Source organism: Onthophagus taurus, chromosome 11, assembly GCF_036711975.1.
Source record: "Onthophagus taurus isolate NC chromosome 11, IU_Otau_3.0, whole genome shotgun sequence".
In the NCBI taxonomy this organism is placed as follows: Eukaryota; Metazoa; Arthropoda; class Insecta; order Coleoptera; family Scarabaeidae; genus Onthophagus; species Onthophagus taurus.
Genome location: NC_091976.1, coordinates 7,008,960 through 7,032,691, shown reverse-complemented (window position 1 = coordinate 7,032,691; position 23,732 = coordinate 7,008,960). Strand labels below are relative to the sequence as shown.

At 31.0% G+C, this 23,732-nt stretch overlaps 1 protein-coding gene across 7 annotated transcripts in view; it reads left to right on the top strand.

Annotated features, from left to right (window-relative positions):
* Nucleotides 1-22,266, top strand: part of LOC111414489 (uncharacterized) — a 37,226-nt gene extending 14,960 nt beyond the window's left edge. For 2 of the 7 annotated variants that reach the window (XM_023045845.2, XM_071199875.1), the window contains exons 3-11: nt 8,981-9,082; nt 9,303-9,692; nt 9,871-9,960; nt 10,044-10,127; nt 10,255-10,338; nt 10,528-10,740; nt 16,487-16,612; nt 21,622-21,813; nt 21,879-22,266. In XM_023045845.2, the coding sequence (XP_022901613.2) occupies nt 8,981-9,082; nt 9,303-9,692; nt 9,871-9,960; nt 10,044-10,127; nt 10,255-10,338; nt 10,528-10,740; nt 16,487-16,612; nt 21,622-21,813; nt 21,879-21,944 (1,347 nt within the window). In that variant the 3' untranslated portion in view covers nt 21,945-22,266. Of the gene's footprint in view, nt 1-8,980; nt 9,083-9,302; nt 9,693-9,870; nt 9,961-10,043; nt 10,128-10,254; nt 10,339-10,527; nt 10,741-16,183; nt 16,277-16,486; nt 16,613-21,621; nt 21,814-21,878 lie in introns of those variants that run through there. The other 5 variants (XM_071199877.1, XM_071199876.1, XM_071199878.1 and 2 more) reach the window with 5 other exon arrangements.
* The last annotated feature ends 1,466 nt before the right edge of the window (nt 22,267-23,732 follow it).

The window sequence follows — 23,732 nt, the reverse complement described above, 5'->3', positions numbered from 1 at the left end:
AAATGTTAAAATGAATGTCTTTCATAAAAAATCTATAATTACATAAGAACAATTACCGCTAGAGGACAATATTATGGACAAAAATTGTATTTACTAATCCAAGAAAGGATAATTCATAACAAAGTGTTAGTATAGCTATCACCATTTTCTAGGAATAAAGCGAAAATAGTGAAAATGTCAAAGTGGATGTCTTACATAAAATCTATAACTATAAAGCAACAATAAATGATATGAATTATTAAATTGTTCATATTGATCCAAGAAGGCACTGTTCATAACAAAGTTTTGATCTAGCTGTCATCATTTTCTAGGGATAATGCGAAAATCTTCAAAATATTAAAATGAATGTCTTTCATAAGAAAGCTATAATTACATAAAAACTATTACCGATAGAGGACAATATTGTGGACAAAAATTGTACTTACTAATCCAAGAAAGCATAATTCATAACAAAGTATTAGTATAGCTATCACAATTTTCTAGGAATAAAGCGAAAATCGCCAAAATGTCAAAGTGGATGGCTTACATAAAATCTATAATTACACAGCAACAATAACCGATATTAATAAATAAATTGTTCATATTGATCCAAGAAAGCATTATTCATAACAAAGTTTTGGCCTAGCTGTCATAATTTTCTAGGGATAATGCGAAAATCTTCAAAATGTTAACATGAATGTCTTACATAAAGAAAATCTCTAATTACATAGAAACAATTACCGATAGAGGACAATATTGTGTACAAAACTTGTACTTACTAATCCAAGAAAGGATAATTCATAACAAAGTGTTAGTATAGCTATCACCATTTTCTAGGAATAAAGCGAAAATCGTCAAAATGTCAAAGTGGATGTGTTACATAAAATCTATAACTACATAGCAACAATAACTGATATTAATTGTTAAATTGTTCATATTGATCCAAGAAAGCATAATTCATAACAAAGTTTTGGTCTAGCTGTCATCATTTTCTAGGGATAATGCGAAAATCTTCAAAATGTTAAAATGAATGTCTTTCATAAAAAATCTATAATTACATAGAAACAATTACCGATAGAGGAAAATATTGTAGACAAAAGTTGTTCATATTAATCCAAGGAAGCATAATTCATAACAAAGTTTAAGTCCACTTAGTCATTTTCTAGGAATAAAGCGAAAATCTTTAACGTAGCAAATTGGATGCTTTTCATAAAAAAAATGATTACTATTTAAAAGCAATAATCGATAGTGGAAAATGTTGTACGCGAAAGCTGTTTTTATTGAACCACAAACGCATTATCCATAACAACTTTTTCAGAAAATTTTTTTGTTTAAATCAACTTATTATTATATCAACTTGTTATATGATTACAATTTTAATGCAGACATTTTGGACAAGCTGATTATTTCTTGATTTATTTCTAAATGTTTTCCTTTGTGTAATTAAAGAGTAAAAGTTGTTTATAAAAAAGAAGAAAAAAGGAACTCTTGGAATGTTTGGAATAGTTTTGTCGTTTGAGTTGAATTGCAGAGAGTAATTTTTACGTAACCGGTGACACGTTTTCAAGTTACCACCAAGTTTCTAATGATTTTAAACACGTGAAATTATATCTGGACCAGAAACTGCATGCATTTTCACTAATTAATCGAAAACGTTACAGATACATAATTATTATTTACGTAATATATTTCATATTAATTAAATCCCACTCGATATAACCTTAATTCATGAGGTAATTTTAAAAAAAGTATCCTTTAAAACCGTTTACACAGAAAAGGAAAATTTTACGTTTCTATTATTATCACCCAATGTAAAACCACGTCACATTCGTTTTTACATACTTTTTAATTAAATTTCGCAATTATCTACGCAACCCAACTCTTTTTTTCTATGAGGTCATCGATAGAAGTTTCTCAACGAACTCGACCTCTTAAACATTTTCGTATTTCTTTATTGCGAAGGACGATTCTTCAAGTCCAAGACAAAGTTGTTGTCTTTAACGAAGAAAGCCAACAAGTGAAAGTGTTCGAAAGCATTCACCTCTCTCGCAACTTTACGAAGCGATCGTATACGAAGGAAGAATGTTTACTACTACCATTATGTCATTTAATACTTTTGCTGAAGAGTGTTTTAAAAAAGTTAAGTCATTTTAATTAATGTATTTCCTTAATAAATAGATACGGTTGAGATAATATAAGATGAGGTGCGTAATAAAAATAATTTTGTAAAAACTTTCAAATTAAATACATTTTCAAAAATATATTGTTTAAGATGCGATAATAAAATGTATGAGTAAATCATTTGAGAAGTGAAAGGCGGTTCATGCCTCTTTAATTGAGTTATAACTATCGGTACCAAAATAAGAAAGTGAAAACCTAAAACTAGTAATGTTTTAGCTATTTTATATGTAAATGAAATAAATACTGAAAACTTAATTTAACATCTAATTTCAATCTAATTTGTTATTCACATTGAGCTGTTAACAAATTTTTGATTACAAGATCGTATAAAATTAGGGTTACACAATTTTAATGTTACAATAATTATACATTTCCACACCTTTCTATTGGGTACAAATAAATATTTATGGGCCCTTCTAAAATAACAGTTAAGTAATAATAATGATAATAAGTAATTCAACGGCAACTGAACACGTATCTGTTTTACACGTGTTTCTTTACTTAGATATGATCTAAACAAGATTTTTTTCCGACAGATTTAAGTACTATTATAAAGTAATTGCGAAAATTTGTAACAATACTTCAAGTAAACAATAAATATTAAATATCCGGGCTATATATCACTTTGGTATCGATGAATTTATGCCACGCCTAGCATAAATTATAGACAACCTTATTTTGCAATGTGAATACGAAATGTAAATTTAGATATATTTATATAGTAACTTAGTATCTAAGTCAAATTCTATTCATTATTTTTTAAAGTCTTCTTATAACGAAATCTTGCACTTTATAAGTTATATATAATGTTATCAAGGTTCATTCAAAGTTTTTGTTACTTAGAAATAAAATGATTGTTCACGCGAAGTAAGAACTAAAGCAATGTACATGGGTTGTTGTCGCAAGTGAAAACTTTTTCATGATTGACGATGGTCCAACTTGTCAGCAACCCAGACTTCTTCTTTTTGAAGATAGGATGAACAAACAGGTGGTACCAAAATTCGGGGATATCGCCGGTTGTCTTGATTCATCTTCTTTGTCTTTTCTCTTATACCTTACTTATTACCTGTTAGGTCCTCGATCCATTTTTAGTACTCTTCTCTATTCTGTACCATCCTCTTCAGTTCCTCAATTTGGTTTCCCATCTGCTTAATCGCAATCTTGATGCTATCCAGCCACTTCGTTCTAGGTCTCCGCCTCCTCTCTTGCCTACATCATCCTCTTTGGGAATTACTTATCATTTATACGGATTACGTGCCCGTACCACTGCAATCGTCTATTTCGTATAGTTTTCACTAAAAGATCTATCCCTAGTTCCTCTCTTGTGGTTATATTTCTGACTCTATCTCTTTTGTTCCTGTCTATTATTCGCTTTTGGCCCCATTTCTGCAGCTGTTGGCACATGTACTGCTTTATACAGGTGTATCTTTGTTTCTTTGTCCACATTTGATGTTTATACCTTCTTCCTCGTTGTCGATTTGTTTGCTGTGTCCGGCAGTAATACTATGTCATCCGCATATACAAGACTTTGAAGGCTTACTTATATATGTGATCTTGCTCGATGTATCGATCTTGCCAATCTGATTACTGCTTCTATGGTTATTGCTTCAAATTAAATTAAATGCAGAAAGGGGAATACAACACAAGAACTTCTGGAAAAGAAGGGAGAATCCTTTTCTAGAGGTTCTTGTATTGTATTTCTCCTTTCTGGTTCTATAATTCCTGCCATAAAGTTATCTTCGTAATATTTACTACAGATGTCCAGTATTTTGCTTTCCGTATTTCCTTTCATATCTACACACCATGCTGCCTTGCCATATTTTCTTCTTAGATGTCTAACTATCGATCAGAACCCTTTCTTATAGTTTATGTTGTCTTGAAACTTTCCCACTTTTTTATGCCTAAGTCTTCCCATACTTTATTCTTTGCTTCTCTCAGTACTTCTCGTACTTCGTTCTTTCTGTTTATGTAGCTCTATTTTTTTTCCCTTTCTGTCTGTAGATACTTCTTCCATGCACTCTTCTTTTCTTTGACTTTAGTTTTACCTCCTCACTCTACTATTTTGTTCTTTTAAGCTTTATCTTGGCTCGTGGCTGATTCTCTTTTTCCCACAAACCTCTGCAGCAGTTTTTTTATTGTAGTTTTGAGTTTTATCTTTTTTCTATCGTTCATTGTTCCCTTTGTTTTTTCTTCTTGTCATGTTGCGTTAATAATTCTTTGATTGTATGTTGGTATTATAGTTTTCCTCGTTCTGTTCTTCAGTTTTTATTCTCTGGTTTGTTGTTATTGTTTTTTGCTTCCCTGTTTCGCGGTTTTGGTTTTCCTACATAGAAACTAATATCTGCTCTGACCACTTTGTGGTCAAAGCCTTTTATGGCTCCTCTTATGACTTTTATATGTAATAAGACCGCTGGACTTAATGAAGAACTATTAGTAGATGCAATTTTACTGGGTGAATAAGTAAACTAGTTTAAAACGGTTGATGTAGAATCCTTGTGTGATTATATTTTATGATTTCTGTATCTTCCTAACCATTCGAAAACGTAATCCTTAAAGTTTAATGAAAGTAGTAAATGTGTAGTTCAAAGGTTAAGAATACAACGTGTTGACCTTTTACCTTTAATAAACAAATGGATAACAAGATTTGTTATTCTTGAGGAGCAATTAGCATTACGTTAGTGAAAAACTCAAAGAATTTAAAAAGCCACTAATAAAGTAAGAACAAATAGACGTACGTACTTATTGAAAAATGAGAACAATTTAGACAGGAAGGTTATACGACAATAAAGTCGATGAGATAAAATTAGGTCTAAAACTGTAATTGAGTATCTAATCATATCAGATTTAATAAAATAATATTGTGTGTATAACGACAACGAGTTAATTTCTCAAATATCATAAAGCACAACTTAATTTATACAGTAAGATACCACCAAATTACTGTTAAATCGATTGCTGTAAAGTATCTATTAAAAATTTGCTGTAATATCGTTTTAGGTACATATCGGATAGGACATGTATACATTTCATATATATATTTCAAGGTATGATTCACACCAAAACAACTATATTTCGTTTATTCGTTAACAGAATGAACCACAGAGGTCATTCTGTTTCCCCAACTTGTGATCCCTAAAACTCAACATTCCTTTGATTACTCCGTATTCTCAGTACCTGTATTTCCCGTTCAATATCGTTAACACTAACTTGTTTGATTTGGCGATTAACATAACTTTTGTTTTATCGATGAATATAGGCATGTTCAGTAGTTGGTTTACTTGATAGAATATAAAGAGCTGTGTATTTAGATCACCTTTTGTTCTTGCATTGATTGTTGCATCATATGCGTAGCAGATTATACTGATTATCCTTGATAGCTCTATAATCCAAATTCAACAACACCTCCTGTATAGTTTGGTCCATTAGTGATATAAGAATAAGCTTGAGCTGCCCCTTGTTTAATTTCGCCTTGTGTCGGAATATAGCGGTTGTGTGTTCGCCATTTAATCAAATTGAACATTTGGTTTATTAGGTATTTGTGATTGTCTGATCTGGTATGACTGTGCCAATGCAGCCATCGAACATCAGAGTTGGATGAAACCACCTATTTTGATTCTATTAACCAATTAAACCTGGTAGAATGTTCTCAACATATTGATTTCATAGTTTATTGCTCTTTTTTCTTGTTCTCCTAGTGTTTCTGCTCTAGAATAATTTCTGTTCCTTTTCTTATCATTCTTTTCCTCTTTCATTTTCGTCTATCTTCTCTCTATTTTCTCTTCATCCCGTTGTCATTTTTTCTTTTATTATCTACTTAAGTTTATCTATCTAGAGAGTGGTATTAACCATTCATTCTTTCTTCTTGTGTGCCTCTTTTTATTTTTCGATATTCAGCTTTCAATAAATATTTCCCATTATCTTCCTTATTTATGCAGTCGTCATACAAAAATATAAAAACAAGTATATTACTGAGGAGGAAACAGCAGATTCTCCTACACCATGATTTCTGAGAGCCTGTTTCACTTTACTATCATTAATTCCTTTAGAATATCTTCACTAAATTGAGACACAAAAGCTCTATTACTCTGACTCTACCCTCCTAATTTTGTATAGACTATTCTTGAATTTTGTACATTCTTGCAAAGAATTTTTTGTATGTACATGTTCAAATCCGGCATTAGAGTTCTTGTCAATCCTCTGCTGCTACTCCATCTTCCATTTCCATCAGCTAAATCTTCATTAGATTACTACAGTTTTCTTTACATTCCATCCCCATCTAGTACAACCATTTTTCAGTCAGAAGGTACCAAGGGATCAATTTTCGTCATAACTTTGATAGCTGTTTTGAATACGGTGTTCCTATAGATAACATTTTAGGTACTCTAGTCAGCATATCCTGGTAGTTTTTACTTCTCAGATTGTGGCGCCATATGATATAGTCGAAATGATCATCATTGCTATCACCCTTCTCATCCTAGCAATTGAGACACTTAATTTAAGTATAACTCACGTCAAGATATTAATCATTTGAGTAGCTTCATTAGTCTTCTCTATGCTTTATCATCTTCATGTGCTTGTCTATGATAACACCCAAATATTTTATCATAATCGTTAAGTTCAATCAATCAGCACAATTCGTCGTGCAATCCATATATTGTTAAAATAAACCCTTGATGCAACCGAGCCAGTGCAATTTTTTTTCTAAAATAGGTTAAACCCTAAAATAGGTTCCTTCATCGGTTTTGCTCTAAACTATGGCATTCTATTTTTTCTTATGCGTTGAATACTTTTTCTGCCGTCAGGTGCTACTCGTACAAGTCTGAGGTCGCTTACCTCAGACCGAGGCTTCTGCAATTCTTCTTCTTCTTCTAAAATAGGCTAACGCCTGTTCCTTCATCGATTTTGATCTAATCTATATGCTGTCATTCTATCTTTTTCTTAGGCGTCAAGTATTTCTTCTGTCGTCAGGTGATTTGTCTATTACTACTCGCACAAGTCTGTTGATGGTCATTCTGTTGATGTGTTCGTAATTCCTCCCTGTTGTATTAAAAATATGTATAAGTCTTTGAAGATGCACAACATATTAATTATTCGGATTTCTTCATCGCCCATTCTATATCCTCTGCCACGTTTTACTTGTTGTATTATTTCATCCATAACGATACTAAATAGTTGTAGCCACTGTCGGATGTCACTGCTTGTTTATTAATTTACCGTTACTTCTTGCTTGTACGATATTATTCGCATATATCTCATTTATTGACACGGTCATATCCTGTCTTAAGATGAAACACAGATAGGTGAGTACAATAACTCGATACTTTTCTCAACCATTTGACGCAGGATGAATACATCAGTGCATGATCTTGCAGATCGGAATCCTTACTGTTCGAAACATGCAAAGTGAGTGTGTTAATTTTGATCGTTATATCTTTCGTTGATAATTTCAGTGCTATATCTAATAAATAAACCTGTCTTAAACATGAAAACTTTCCAAGCATCAGGTAGTTACTTTGTAATAAGATTTTTTGAATAAGATTTGTTAGTTCTTGTATCAATCTCTGATCGCCTTATTTTATTAGTTCATTTGGTATTCCATCTCATCCTGGTAATTTTTTGGTTAACGTTTTCACATCTTTTCCCACTTCTTCATATATTATTCGCATATCTTGTCTAATCTGTGGTATCTAGTAAATCTATCAATATCTCTACGCACAATCTTTCCTTTGAATAGTTCCTGTAAATATCTTTCCCATTCTTCTTTTGTGATTTGTGTGTTTCAATCAATTCTATTACTTCTCTACGTTGATGTCTCGTTATTCTCCACACCTGCATTTCATATCGTGTTAAAACAAATCAAGATGGGTTGGTTTCGAAGTTTAGTCATTGTTTCTGATTTAATTGAACTTAAGTCGGGATGACAAGCTGAATAAAAAATACAACCACATCTCTTTAGCTTGTTTAGTTGAAATTAAAATTCATAATACCTGTGATTTTAGAATAATTAAAATCATGAATCGATTAAAACAAATTAAAAATCAATTAATTGATTTTCTCTTTGTTTCTTTCCTTTTCGCATTTTCACATCCTCTTACTCAACAACGTTGAAACCGCTCTACTTCCACACGGACCTTCACCATTCTAAAACTAGATATGTTTATGTCCCACAGTTTGGTTTACAACCACTTTGTACACATCCATTCAACAACACAAGTGTTGTAGCACGAATCGGTTACGTAATATGAATTGGATTTGGTTTTAAAATAGGGCAAGATTTATTTTTTTATGATAAAGTTGTTAAGACCTTAAATAAAATTTATTGTGGGTGGAATAAATACTTGAGTCCTTCATTGCTTAAGGAGTGTACAATTTATTAAAATCGTTTTAAATTTTATGATGTTTTTTAAGAAAGGTTTTTTAATAAACTCAATCAAGTGTTAAACCTAAATAGCCACTCATATCCGGGGCGAATAATGTCAAGTTCTAGATTAAATAACGTGACTTTCATTCGTATATGAAATGTTCTTTTTACCATCTCAAGATCCGTAACGGTCTAATACACGATTTGTGAAAGAGAACGGCTGGTTATGTTTCTTTAATTTAAAAAAAATCGTTTTGTTTATTTATTCAATTTGCAACAAAAAAAACTAACAGCTCATTAAGTTATCCATTGATTGGAAAAACGCCTACAAAACGGCGATTCCGATTATAATAATTATTTTTTAAACAGCACTCTCCAGAAAGAGGTGGCGATTTCTTTGAAGTTAACGTATAATAAAATGTGTTGTTTTTGGTTTTTTTGTTCTGTGATAAAAAATAGGGTTCAGGAGCTGTTGATCCAACGGAATTGTTGATGAGGATTTCTGATAAATTCAGCCAAAATATACAGATATTAAGACGATTTTGCCCCCCGCTATTTCAGGTAAGAACAAAATCAAGATTTAAGTTTTGATTGAAATTAATCCTTTTAATTTAGTGAAAGTTCAAATCACGAAATTATTAAATGATCGGAAAATGTCATTCGTTCCATAGCAGTAATAATTTTACGCAATCGAAATTGTTTTAAACCGAATTATGTAATTTTAATCAAAACTATAAACACATTTTTTTTACAAAAAAAAATCAATTTTATTTTTCTTTAGATAATCGATAACGTTGTTCAAAATGTAACAAGTCAACTCTTCAGTGTAGTTGGACGTGTAGTTTTAAGAAGCGGTTTAGGAGGAGGTTTAGGTGGTGGTGGTGGAGAAAGTATGGTTTCCGTCGTTTTACCAACATTCCCACCAGATGATGACGAAGAAAGCACCGAAGTGATGGAAGTAAGCACAATACCACAACAACCAGCATTATTAGATGAATCTTATGTTAGAAGAATTGATTCTGAACCCACAACTGAAGCATCAATAATTTTACCTCCAGCACTAATTACAACAAATCAAGCACCAATTACATCATCGTCTCAAGCACCAATAGAATTACCATTAAGTGTCAACGAAATTAGAGTAGATTCTGATGAACAGGCACTTTACACTGTGAGATACTAATGAATTTTATGTTTTAATTCATGTTTCGTTCCTTTCTTGAGAAGACTCTGAATGGAATTGAAAAAGAAACTCCTTTAAAGACGGGAGATAAGCAAAAATAACATCATTTTTGTATTGTCGTACTAATAAGTTTAAAACAAGTAGTATTTGTAAATATTTTTTGTAGAGTAAGGTTCCCATTGCCAATAAGATTAATATAAGATTTGATAATGATGACCCTGAAGATATTACCACCTCATCATCAATTCATAGAAACGTGAGGAAAAAATTAAATTGAAATTGATTTAATTTTTCAAACACGAATAAAAATTTCTTAAGAATTATAATAAACGTTTTCAGGAAAATAAAACGGATTCGGCTTTGGAAGATCGGATAGCGTCTATATATAAAGGACTCGAATTACAGGATACAAAAGATATAATTGTGAGATTTCCTTAAATGTTAAACTAACCCAAAAAATAAACATACAAGAAAAATAAAACCCTCACTCAAAACTGAGGAAAAATTAATAAATTTCTCGTTTCTCCATTGTGTTTTTAACTTCTTATAGGAAACCTTCCCCGCGCCCGAAAATGACGACTTAAGCATAAAAGTTGTCCAAGAAGGGGAAATCGTCAATAAAATATCATTAACGGTATTATTATTAAAAAAAAGCTTTGTAAATAACGCTATTATTGATCTAATTCGTTTACTAACGACATCTCTTAAACAAATAGCACAAATCACTTTCTCCTTTTCATTTATCAACTTGAAACTTTTTACTTAAAATATAAAATTTTAACCTTAAAACTTAATAAATTATTGCATCTTTTTTATTAATTAGTCCCCAGCAACTCAAGTAAGAGCAAAACGAGAAGCTGAAACGTCTGAAAATGATCAAGAACCGGCAGCTTCCGGTGGAAACGGCCCCGAACCAGCTGAAGATCTTTCTGATGTTGCAGAAGAGGGTGATCGAGATAAACGTTATTCACCATTTGGAGGTGATGCTGCTCATGGTGGGGGCGGATCTGGAAATTTCTTATTCGATATTATCAGGGTAAGATCGTCTAAATAAAAACATATGGTCTTTTTTTTCTTTTTCGTCATAGTTAAATAGAAAATCGTTTTTTCTCAAGTAAATAAAAAAAGAAACTAAAAAAAAAAAATAATAGGTGGGATGAATATTATGTAATTCTTCTATGATGTTTGTTTGGTCTACTTAAAACGAGTTTGTGTGGGTAACGACCGTATGGGATCATTGTTTTATGGATAAATTTGCATACAGTAAACAATTTGCGAAGGGAAAATAATATGAAAACTGAGTTTAATAATGCTTTTGTCTATGATTTTTGAAAACTGTACTCGTTTTAATTTAATTTAATAAATCAATAAGCCATTTCACATTTTTTTCTAAAATTCTTTAAAAGAAAACTTTAATTTGATATCAAAATTGTTTCATAATTTGCATAAATTACTCATCTAGGATTTTTTTTTATTCTTAATCTTAACGTTATAAAAACAGTAGGCTTAATAATTAATAACTTTTTGCTCAAATTTTTTATTAGTCAAACTGTCATGTTTCAAACATCGTTTTATACGAGAATGTTTCATAGTTAATATGATATCACCATCGTTTTATAATTTACATAAATAACACCTAAACGATTTTGAAAAATTCCTCTTTATATTAGCAAACAATTTTCTGATTCTTTTTCGAAAACATTTTAATAATCATCATATGATAGGGGAATGTTTCAGCATTAATTAGATATCAATACTCTTTCATGATTTGTATAAATAACCTTTCCAGGACATTATGGAAACAGTGAGACTTCACAATTTTTTTTCTACAAAGTTTTGCAATTATACACATCATGTTCTATATCTCATTTTAAAGAAGAAATCTTCAGCTTTAATTCAGCGAATTTTTAAGTTTTGGCTTTAATTTGGACGTTTCGAGGTTTAATTGAAAACGAAACAAAAACATCCGAAATTTATTTCCATAATTTTTCATATTTCATACATCATTTTATAAGGAAATGTTTTTCAGCTTTAAGATGGAACCAAAGGTGTTTGATAATTTGCATAAATAGCTCCTCCAAGATTTGTTTACAATTCTTCTTCATCCTGACTTCATGAAAACAATGAGACGACTTCATAATTAATTTCTACAAATTTTTGTACTCAACAGATCATGTTCTATATATCATTTTAAAGCAGAAATCCTCAGCTTTAATTCGAGGATAGAATCACTTTTTAATTTTCATCAATAGCTATTCAGTGAATTTTTAAGTTTCGACTTGAATTTGAACGTTTTGAGGATTAATTGAAAACGAAAAAAAAACTTCCAAAATTTTTCATACATCAAAATTTTGATCAGGAAATGATCCAAATTTTGAAATAACATCATGCGTAGTACAATTGAAACTCCAACTTAGAGAATAAGATGTTCCACAAGACCGCTCAACATATGGTTGTAGAGATGTTAACTTTTTAGTTTCTTTTAGTTTCTATGTTTCAAATAACATAGAATGGTAGCTAGATTATTATTACAGTAAACCCTCGATGATATAGCGAACACATAGGGAGGAAAGCAAACCGTTCGTTATAATGAGGTGTTCGTATTTTCGATATAACGATTTCGTTACAATGAATAATAATGCTACCCATTCTAATGGTCTAGGGGTAGATTTACGTAAACATATTAGCATCGACTGTGTAATAAGTTTAATATAATAAGTACGATATATGATAATAAACATTATTCGTTTTTAAAATAATCACTTACTGTTTTTGCCTCAGAATGGGCATTGTTGGTCTTAGGCATTGCTCAGTAATTTTATTCAAAGAATCCATGAAATTTTCGGAAACATTCTCTTCTGAATTAGCAAATATTGAAATTGTGATGTTAATAATTACATAGTTGGATAACTAATAATATTTGCTTTGGATAGTATAGAAAGTGGTTAAAACTTCAGCTTTTAAAGGTGTTATTATATTAACTTCTCCTTCATCGTGTTCTTCGCCTTCTTCTTTTTCTTCGCTTTCTTGGTCTACATTAACTACTGCTAAGTCTATATCTACTGCTTCTGTAGTCGTTCTCTCACTATCAACGCTGACGTAATCATTAAAACTAACCTGTATCGGTACTGACAAGATTTGTTGATAATTTTCCTACTCTGCATCAGCAAATTAATGAGCATATAAGTAAAGAGCTATTAAAACCATTATCGCATTTTCCTCATTCGCATCAGTCTGTTGTCCAGACTTTTTTAAAACAATTATTTATAATTTCTGGAATTACTGAATTCCACGAATCTGACAACGCTCTTATCGCTTGTAAAATGTTCCATTTTGGATTTTTTTAGTTTGATTCTATTGCCAAAATTGCTGCTCTAACAAGTCGAGCACGCAACATTTCTTCATAGCCGCAATTATGCTTTAATTAAGAAGTTGGAGTGCACTTGTTGACCTTAACATTGCGCAAATCAATTCCCATAAAGTTATGTGCTGAACAATTGTCCATTGTTAACAACACTTTTCTGTTTTGAGCTGCTATGTTTCGTTGAAATCGCAGAAATCATTCTCGAAATGCTACAGAAGTTACCCAGAATGATCGAATTTATTTAAACATCTTGGGTTTTTTGATTTTCCTACTATCCATAGGTTAAATTTTCCACTTCCGTCAGCATTGCAGCATAGAACTTGTGTTATTCTTTCTTTGCTTTTAGTGCCCCCATAACACTTTTTGCCTTTAAAATCCAAAGAACGGCTTGGTATTAGATTAAAAACAATACCAGTTTCATCACCAGTTCTGGAAATGCAGGTCCTCTCAAGTTTTTATGAGACGTAGATTTACCAGAAGCAACGGCACTATCGATACGGTTTTTATTTTTTATAATTGTTCATAGTGTTGACTTTGATATTTTAAATTTTTCCGCAATTTTAGTTTTTGTCATAGCGTTCTTTTCTACTTCTTCCAAAATTTCTAATTTTCGTTTTAAAGGAATTGATATCCTTTTCGAATTTATTTCTTATGGTAACGAAAATTTATTCGGCAACCATGAAACGTTCGCGAAGCAAGTAAGTCGTAACTCGTTCACTTCCAAAACTAAACACTAAAAACTACAGTTCGAGTCAATATACAGTCGATATATGTATAGAGACAAGTTATTCCCCGAGTTCCAACCTTTACATCGTCTGGGAATACCTCCCTCCTGAAGATCGTAACCGTTCGATGAAAAACGCGACAAGCTAGTCCCTATAGCTGCTACAGCGGAATATGGTCTAGACTGAGTACACAAGGAAAATTTTCGTGTTCGCAATTACCATAATAGTTTGCATTGAAATTATATTCTACGGATGAAATAATTGTTCGTAGTTCATTATAATCAAATTTCGTTATAATGCAAAAAGTGTCATATAAAATGTATTGAAGACATTTATGGCATAATTTTGGTTCGCAATAACGACTATTTAGTTACATCAGTGTTCGCTATATAGAGGGTTTACAGCTTTTTATGTGGTTGACAATGTTTTGTGGATGATCCATGGAGTTGTGCACATATTATTGTTAATATAGTATCTTAAAACATAATACTGACACTATAATGGTGTCTTCATCCCATTTACTATTTCATTTACTAATACTACTTGCTGATGACCGCACTGCAGCAATAAATGCAAAAGCTGCAGTGCAAATGTCAAAGCTAATTCAATGCAACCTAAATAAATTATCGTAAACATCACATGTTGCTTTTGAGTAATCATCGTGTAATTTCAACAAAAGTGAACACAAACATTTTGTATTTCTGGTGTTATGAACAATAAATTAGGCATCGTAACTTATCACTGGACGGTTTACTGCAGTCTACTGCACTGTCACTGCACTGTAAAGATGTTTAGAGTATTAAGTCCTAGAACGTTCTATAAAGTTTCTGTACTGAGCAACTCGTTTATGTGTCGCTTCGTTGGCGAAGCGCAGAGAAACTTTACAATGTTGAACAGGTACTATTTCTATTTTGTTTTTCAAACTTCCTATGAACGATGCCCAGAAGAATGAGTTATGCACATATTTTTCGTATCCAAGCTGATTTCCCATAACAAGAGCATTCTCACTTTCTCCATCCTGCAGGTGAATGCTGATTATATTTCTCTTGGAATCTTCGTTCTTAGGTTTCTGAAAAGACTTCGTTTGTACCAATAAAAACTTCGATAATATTAAACGATATTGTTTTTTTTTTTTTTTGAATAACTTGAAAACAACTCAATATTTTGTTTGAATTCGATCATTTTCTGATTTTTGATTTTCTGGCGTATGTTAGCTTTAAGTTGCTCGAGAGTGTTTGGTTTGACATAAACCTTGCTATTAAGGTATCACCAGAAGAAAAAGTCAGGAGGCGTTAAATCAGGCGAGCGTGCCGGCCAGTCGTAATCGCCACTTTTCGATATTAATCGATTTGGAAACAGCAAATCCGTTGAACACAATTTCTGCACGTCCTTTAGGTGTGTAGCTACAATGACGTTTTCAATGCGCTATCAAACATGGCGATTTGACAGCTGGTTGTGAAGTTATTTAGGAAAATATAGGAAATAGATAGGAAAAATCGTTTACAACAAAATGGTACACCTGCTAGTTGTGCTATTTAAATTGCGTTTCCACTTAAATTGTGGAGAGTAGAACCAGCAGACTTTATTCTGCTGGTCGACAGATTGTTTGCAAACTTCGTTATTTTTTAAGAAAAGAGTCTCAACTTTCCGTACTTCATTCCAATACATTTTTATTCATTCTTTTAACAATCAATACAATGAGTAAAGCTCAAATCCAAAGGTTGTCTAAGATAAATAAAAAGCTGATATAATAAAATGATCCTAAGCACTTAAATTTTCAAGCAAAACATTTCATTCACGATTTAACGTATAATTTACCTTCGATCATCAGTCATAGTGGCCAAAACTGTGTCACCTTATTGTTTAAAGTTCCCGATTCCGTTCCCGTTTTACTTCATTATCATTAACTAAGTATTAAATTCTGTTTGAATTTACAAAACGTACTAGTGGATCCAAAACGATTTTTCTGCAATCCAAAAACGATTCTATTTTATTTGGATTCATATCCAAATTCTTGCAAAAAGAACTTAATCACCATAATTTATGACGAGTACATTTTGCAAAAATCATAAGCAAACTCTTACATTCAATTTCAAATAATTATTACGTTTATTGGCTAATACATTTTTAACTATATTTTTGATAGTAATTAGTAATATAGTACACAAAGAAACTTTCTAACCATATTCAAATCGACTCTGATTAATTGACATAAGTGTGTCACGTTTTACGTTTTATTGACACGACCCAACGAACACGTTCGAAACTGAACAAAAGATAATAAATGCAGATTTGTGTGTACAACTGGCCTTAATTGTAACATTTACCCATTTTTTTTACTTTTGAAACTTGGAAACTAGCAAGCCGCCTTTCAATACGATTTTTTTTAGTCCCACCACTAAAGGTAACGTGCAAAGGCCACTTACTGGATCAGATTTTATCTTGGGAACGTATAACCGCGCCCTTAATTGAAATAAGTCGGTTTTGGCAGTATTTAATGGTATTTAATATTATGTTCGTATGTAAATAAGATTGTAAAAATAATAATTAATCGAGAGAAGTAATTTTATTAATCGTATGATGTGTTATAGTAGAAAATAATATAATTATGATTATGAAAACTTTGAAATTGGCTTTTTTTTTTGTTGTATTCTGGTTGAGATTAAATTGATCTGATACGAAGTAGTGTTTAGCAAACTGCGGATGGCGCCGCGAGAGCAGCAGGTACCATCTATAGGATGGTCGCAGGAACAGAGAACCTGGGAATTGGACTCTCGGCTTCGGCCTCATCCACTAGGATAGTGGACCCATCTTCCCAGGTACCTTCCTCCTTTCTCATCCTTCAATGTTTTTGTATCACTATCACTTTTGCTTCTTGTGTTATTATCTAGATTTCTTCCTGCATTTATTCTTTTAAATCTTTATCTTTCAAATTTGTTCTTCCAAAAAATCCTGTATTTAACAAATCCTAAAAATAAACAATTTAAATTAATTTTATTTTTCACGTTATATTAACTAGTTTTAATAATAAAGGAAACGAATAGTGCTTGGAAGTACATCGTAGATTAATTAATTAATACAATTAGAAATAATTTTTGAATTTGTAAATATTATTTAAAGAAAAACTTCATTCGGAAATATGTCACGTCTGTCTCGGCAACAATTTTATTGAAGAAAATTTCAAGCACTATTTTTAAAAAATCTCATCCTTTTTTCCACCGTCCTATTAATTTCCCAATATTTCCCCGACTGACTTAAAAACTGACGAAAATTCCGAAAATAATTCATTCAGATCAAAAAAAAAATAATGATTGAAATTAATTTGTAATAATAATATTTATTAAAGACTATTTTACGAAGACAGACTTGACTGTTATCAACCGAACGAAGATATTTAGTTTAATTAAGCAAAGACGTGTTAAAAAGGAAAGTAATAGTGGATGATATTCGTCTCAGCGACGAAGAATGCCATTAGTGAAAGGAATCGTGCGCTTTCACGAAACGAACGGACGCGAGATTTTAAATAAAAAAGATTTTAAAAAACAAGACTTATGTAACTTGCCGAAAAACTTCATCGAATCGGGGTCAAACTTTCAATATGTTCTTTTTAATCCCACTTACATAAAAAACATACTTTATTTTTAGGAAACCTTTTAATGCATTTTGTGACTTATAATTAATGTATATTTATTGTAATTATTCATTAATTCATTACAATTATTATACACTCCATAGAACACCGATTTTAGGCCAACTTTTATACACTTCTCAATAGGAAAGTGAAGTGGTAAAATATTTGCGAGCAAAGATGTGTTTAGAAAGTGAACGATGGCAGTGTGAAGATTGATGATTCTTGTGAACTTTGGCAAATCATTAATTTGGGATGATGACCATGTAATGAATTACTGGTCAAAATCGCCCACCATAATGATCAGGAGAACAGGAAATGAGTTGAGAATAGCGGAAATTCGAGCACAACATATAACATATTCTGTCTTAATATTTATATTTTGTCAAAAGATATAGTTCTCAAGACGTAGAAATTACTTGAATACTACAAAAAAATGATGTAAAATAATTGATACAATTTACGAAAAATCGCTTATACCATTATGGCACAGAAAGACGTTACAGACACTGTAAGATTCAAAAATTGATTTAACAAAGCCTCTTTTACATTTAAAATAAATAATTAAGTCACTACACTTGATGAAGATGATATCAAACAAGAAAACGAAGATATTGAAAAAGCAAAGGAAATTGCAGATGCAAAAGATTCCAGAGGTGCAAGAGGTCCAGATGATCTAAGATCTTTTATCAGTCCAAAATCTGCTCTATCCGTCTCTCAGAAAATTTATTGTTTTATAAACCTCTTCTATTCTATATCAAATTTAAAGGAAATAACTAAACAATTACTCAACAGCTTTGAAGCAACAATATATCAATAATTAACAACATCCAACAAAAAAAGAACAGAAATACATTGCAGGTGATTAGTTTCAACGATAGCTTAGATGGTCCCATCATATTAAAAGAAAATGTTATCTTAATTAAACATTACACTTCCAATAAAAGCTGCGTCGTCACTAAAAATGATCTTTACACGGAACTCTGGCCATACAGTACCTGTTCGTAAACACCCCATACAGAAAATGCTTTGGTTTGATGACACCGATAAAGTAGAGACAATATTTTTATAAAGATTCTTCATGCATTAAATTCGAATACGAGCTTCAAAATCCTTGCAATATGTGCTAAAATGTTTCAAATATTACACTTTTCAAGTATTTCAGAATGATCAGGGGTATTTATATTTTCCAAAGTTTTCAAATTTTCTAGAAAATTGCTGAATATTAATAGGATTTAGAGTGGTCATCAGAAGATTTTCAAAGATTTTCAAATATTCCTAAAAATTTCTGACGATTTCCAAAGAGATTTAAAGATTTCTAACCCCTCATCAAGTGAAGCTCATCTGATTTTGCTTTTGATCATTGTATTTCATTTTTGCCTAATATATTGTGCTTTTGTGAATACAATTTTATTTTTACCTGCGATATATGTGTAATGATACGTTTGTATCCATAATATTTTGCTTCTGCAAATATTTTATTCTCCACCAGCCCATAATTTCATATCCCATAATATTTTGCGCATGTTATTTTTTTGCTTCTATAACTAACATTTTCTAACACTTTTACTGCTAATATTTTACTTCTTTATCTGATAATCAATTGGCAGAAACTAAGATATTCTGCTTCTGTGCATACATTTTTTTCTACGCATGCCAGTGCTACAGTTTCCGCCCATAATATTTTGTTTCTAATCATGACATTTTGTTTCTACCGATGAAGTTCTGCTTCAGCGAATGATGTTCTCTGCTGCATACCTAAGCTATTTATTTTTTGATATTTAGCTTCTACTTAAGATATTTAACTTCTGTCCAGTATATTTTGTTATATAGATGATGTTATCTTCTATAGATAGCTAATAATATTAATTCTGTTTATTATATTTCACTTCTTCATCTGAAACCCATAGGAAGAAGTTATAATATTTAACTTCTGTGTATGATATTTAGCTTTTCCTTAAGATATTTTGTTTCCGCTTATTTCGCTTCTTCAACTGATACCTAAGCTATAATATTTAGCCTCTGTCTTTGATATATAGTTTCTACTTAAGATATTTTGTTTCCGTCCATAATATTATGCTTCCACCTATGTTTTTCTTCTCCTATTTCTATTTCATGATTTCCTGTTCTACAAATGACCATGATATTACTTCTACTCCCGAAAATAATCATGATGTTGTTCCTGATACTGATATTTTACTTTTACATCTGATAACTCTCGCACTATTTACCTTCGATTTTGCTTCTGTTCCTTATATTTCATTTCTTCGTCTGATACCCATAGGCAAAAACTATAGAATTTATCTGTTGCCCAAGCTTAAGATATTTAACTTTCACCCAACATATTTTGCTTAGGCCCATTGTGTTCTGTGAGTACAATTTTATTTCTACCTGTGATATATGTCTAACAATATGCTTCGATCCATAATATTTCGCTTCTGCAAATATATTATTCTCTACCAGCCCATAATTTGATATCCTATAATATATTGCACATACTATTTTTTTGTTTCTATAACTGAGATTTTCTACAACATATTTTGTACCTACCTATGATATTTTGCTTCTGCGGGTAATGCTTTTTTCCGAAAATGCCCATGATTCTGCCAACTTTTGCTGCTAATATTTTGCTTTTTATATCATAATCAATTGGCAGAAACTAAGATATTCTGCTTCTGTTCATACATTTTTTTCTACGCATGCCAGTACTATAGTTTCCACCCATAATATTTTGCTTCTAATCATGACATTTTGTTTCTACCGATGATGTTCTGCTTTAGCAAATGATATTCACTTCTACATACCTAAGCCATAATATTTACCTTCTGGTCATGATATTTAGCTTCTAGTTAAGATATTTAACTTCTGCCCAATATATTTTATTCTTTACGTAATGTTATCTTCTACAGGTAACTATAATAGGCAGAAGCTGTAATATTTAGCTTCTATACTTGATATATAGCTTCTGCTTAAAATATTTTGTTTCCGTTCATACTATTATGCTTCCACCTATATTCTTCTCCTCCTATACATGATTTCCTGTTGCACAAATAGCCATCATATTACTTCTACTCCCGAAAATGATTATATTGTCCCTGATACTGATATTTGACTTCTACATCTGATAACTTTCTCGCATCTAACATATTTTACTTTACTTCTGCGCATTATATTTTGCTTCTGTGTTATACTTCTATGTTATTATGATATGAGTTCTGTTCCTCATATTTCATTTCTTCGTCTGATACTCATAGGCAGAAACTATAGAATTTAGTGTGTTGCTCCATTATTTCATGTCCATAATGGTTTGCTTCTTATCATGTCATTTTGCTTCTATCTATGTTGTTCTACTCCTGCATATGTTGGTCTGTTGTATAAATTATCATAATATTACTTCTGCTTCTTACATTTCTGTTCTTTCTCTGATGCCTTGCTTACACTTATACGTGTAAGGCTTTTTTTCTTCAAATGTCAAATGATCGTCTCCGATCTTGATATTTTGCTTCTACCTGTAATATTAGTTTCTGATATTTTCCAAGTTATTTTACTTCTGCGCATAATATTTTCCTTTTGTAAGTCGAAAGAGGAATAGAAGGAACGAGATGATACTTCTGAAGACGACGATTTTACTTCTAATGGAAATTATGAAGAATATGTTAGCAAGAACAATATAAATAAAAGGGGAAACACTCAGTATATACACACTTATACACACGTGTTAAAAATAGACCACAAAATATTATAATTTTTTGCCAAAAGTTGTAAAATAAAATTTGTGTAACGTTTCATGTACAGAAAATATTCATCGATGGCACTACATAAAACAATAAAATACATTAATACATAATTTAAAAATGCATTAAACAGTTAAATTAGATTTTCCTTATTTGATTTCTTATTCAATAAATCACATAAACCCAAAAATCTTAATAGGTAAGTAATCGAGTAATCAGAAATAAAGTAGATTAAAAGCACGTAGATTTTCTTGGCAAATTTTTCAAGTAGTTTTAAACGTAGGCAACTTAAATCATTTTAAATCAACGTAAATTGCATATACACCGTAGATGTTTAAAAATTTATTTAAAAATCGGTGTCAAGGTTGACCGGTTATTTAATAGCCATATTTTTGAGAGTACCCAAAAAAAGGAACCTGTATTCATCAATACATTAATAAAGATTTCTTCTTCTCTGTTTCTTTAGTTGGTTGCCGGTTCTGGTGCGACTGAAGAATCGGACGAGAAAGAACACGGTGGAGTCGGTGCTGGTGGAGTAGCTGAAATTGACGTTGCAAAAGGAGCCGACGGTTACACCGAGGGAATTCCCGGACCAATTACCCGTCTTTTTGTTATCGCCAACAGAGGGCTTGCCAATTTAGTTCAAGATTTAATCCTGGTAAAATCAAAATAAAAAGATTTTTGTGATGTTTTTATTTAATGATTTCTCTTTTTAAATAATAGCGTTTGGCTCAAACAAGCGAAAGGATAGTGAACTTCAAGGCTCGTCTCATCACGGCCCTTATCTAAAGAGCTGAAGAACTAGTGCTGTTTTGATTTTATTATTTGGGAAAAAGAAATTTTATTTTTTTTGGAAGAACAAAAAATAATTAATATTATTAAAAAAAAAAGATTCCTCAATGTTAATTTAAAACATTTTAAAACCTTTAACATCTTGTTTAGTTTTATTTTTTCTTGAAATCGGTTTTTACGCTCGCTTTTTATTTAATTTTTCTTTGTAAATAGATAGACTTCCTTTTTTACTTATAATTATTATAAACTTCAATTTTCACCAACTTTTCTTTAATCTGTTTTTCTGAATCGGCTTATTTTACTTGTAATCTTCCTTTTACATAACTTTATTATTATTATTTTTTTTATTGATAATTTTATTCCTTTTTGTCGAGGACATCGAACGAAATCCTGAACAATTGCTCATTAACTGTCGCAAAACTGTAAATAAATACGGCGCTACACCTAAATCACCAAAAAAATTTTAACATTTTCACGATTTCATTTATTTCCTATCTTCTTCTTTTAATTTTTTATTATTACCTTATTTTTATATAGATAAGAAGCGTATCTTCCTCCAATCTGCTGTGTTCTCTGCTTTAACTTTACTTCTTTATTTTTACAGCTCTTCCTTTTCTTAAAGCCTATATTTTCACAAACAAAAAAAAATAAATTAAATCAGGTGACAAAGCGCTCTGTATTGTAAATAAAACAGAAAAACGCCTGCACGGTTTCGTCTCGTGTAATTATTTAATTATTCTTCTGTGGATGACATAGTGGTTGATACGATACGATTTAATGTTTATTTGTAATTAATTGAAAATAAAGTAAGTTATACGAGTCCTAAATATCTTGTGTTTACTTTTAATTAAAAAATATTTCCTTCGCTATACATATTAAAAATGACTGAGAAATAATAAAGTTTAAACGAATAAAATGATACATGGCTAGTTAAGTGTAACATATGTAAAGTCTAACTTTAACTTTAGCAATTAGCTTGTGTTCAATAATTATGATTTCTTAAAATAATTTTTTGTACTTAAGCTAATTCAACTTGACGATTTGCCGATTAACTCTAAGGCACCAACATTTCGGCTTGAAAAGTTGAAATCTCTGCATATTTACCATTTTAGAAGTAATGAATTCATTAAATATTGTTATTAATAATAATAAAATATATTTACTGAGCTTTCAAATATTTTACAAAATAAGTAGAACAAACAAAGCACCGTCAAAAAAAGTAATGTATAAAAAAATACATAATATACAGGAGTATTCTAAAAAAAGGAGTAGTAGGACATCCTTGGCAAGTTATTTTAAAAGATGGCCTTAGTCAAGATTCCAAAATGGTATAACACTTGACATTTGTCTTTTCCTAAAAAATATTATTGTCTGCTTTTCTGCAAGAAACGGGTTATTTAAAAAATTCATACTTTCGTATGTTATTTGTATTTCCTCCAAAATAATTTAACAACTTTGTTACAAGATGTGCCACTCAATATCTACAGAGAAATGTGTCAAGGGTGCTGTACTACTTTTTTTTAGAAATCGTGTGTCAAACTTAATAGACATTAAATATTTTTTACCTTAACTCGATCAAACTAAAATTTTTCTTCGGAAACTAACGACTTTTGTTGTTTGGTTTGTGACTCCTATAGTAGGATTATTAATAACGATTCCATTATTAAAAAAAATCACTATTCAATCGCGAACATTTCTGACCCCAGTACCTAAAAATGTACGGGAACGCTTTTTAACATTTTCAAAAATATATCTATTACCACTTAACTAAGAGACATGGAACTT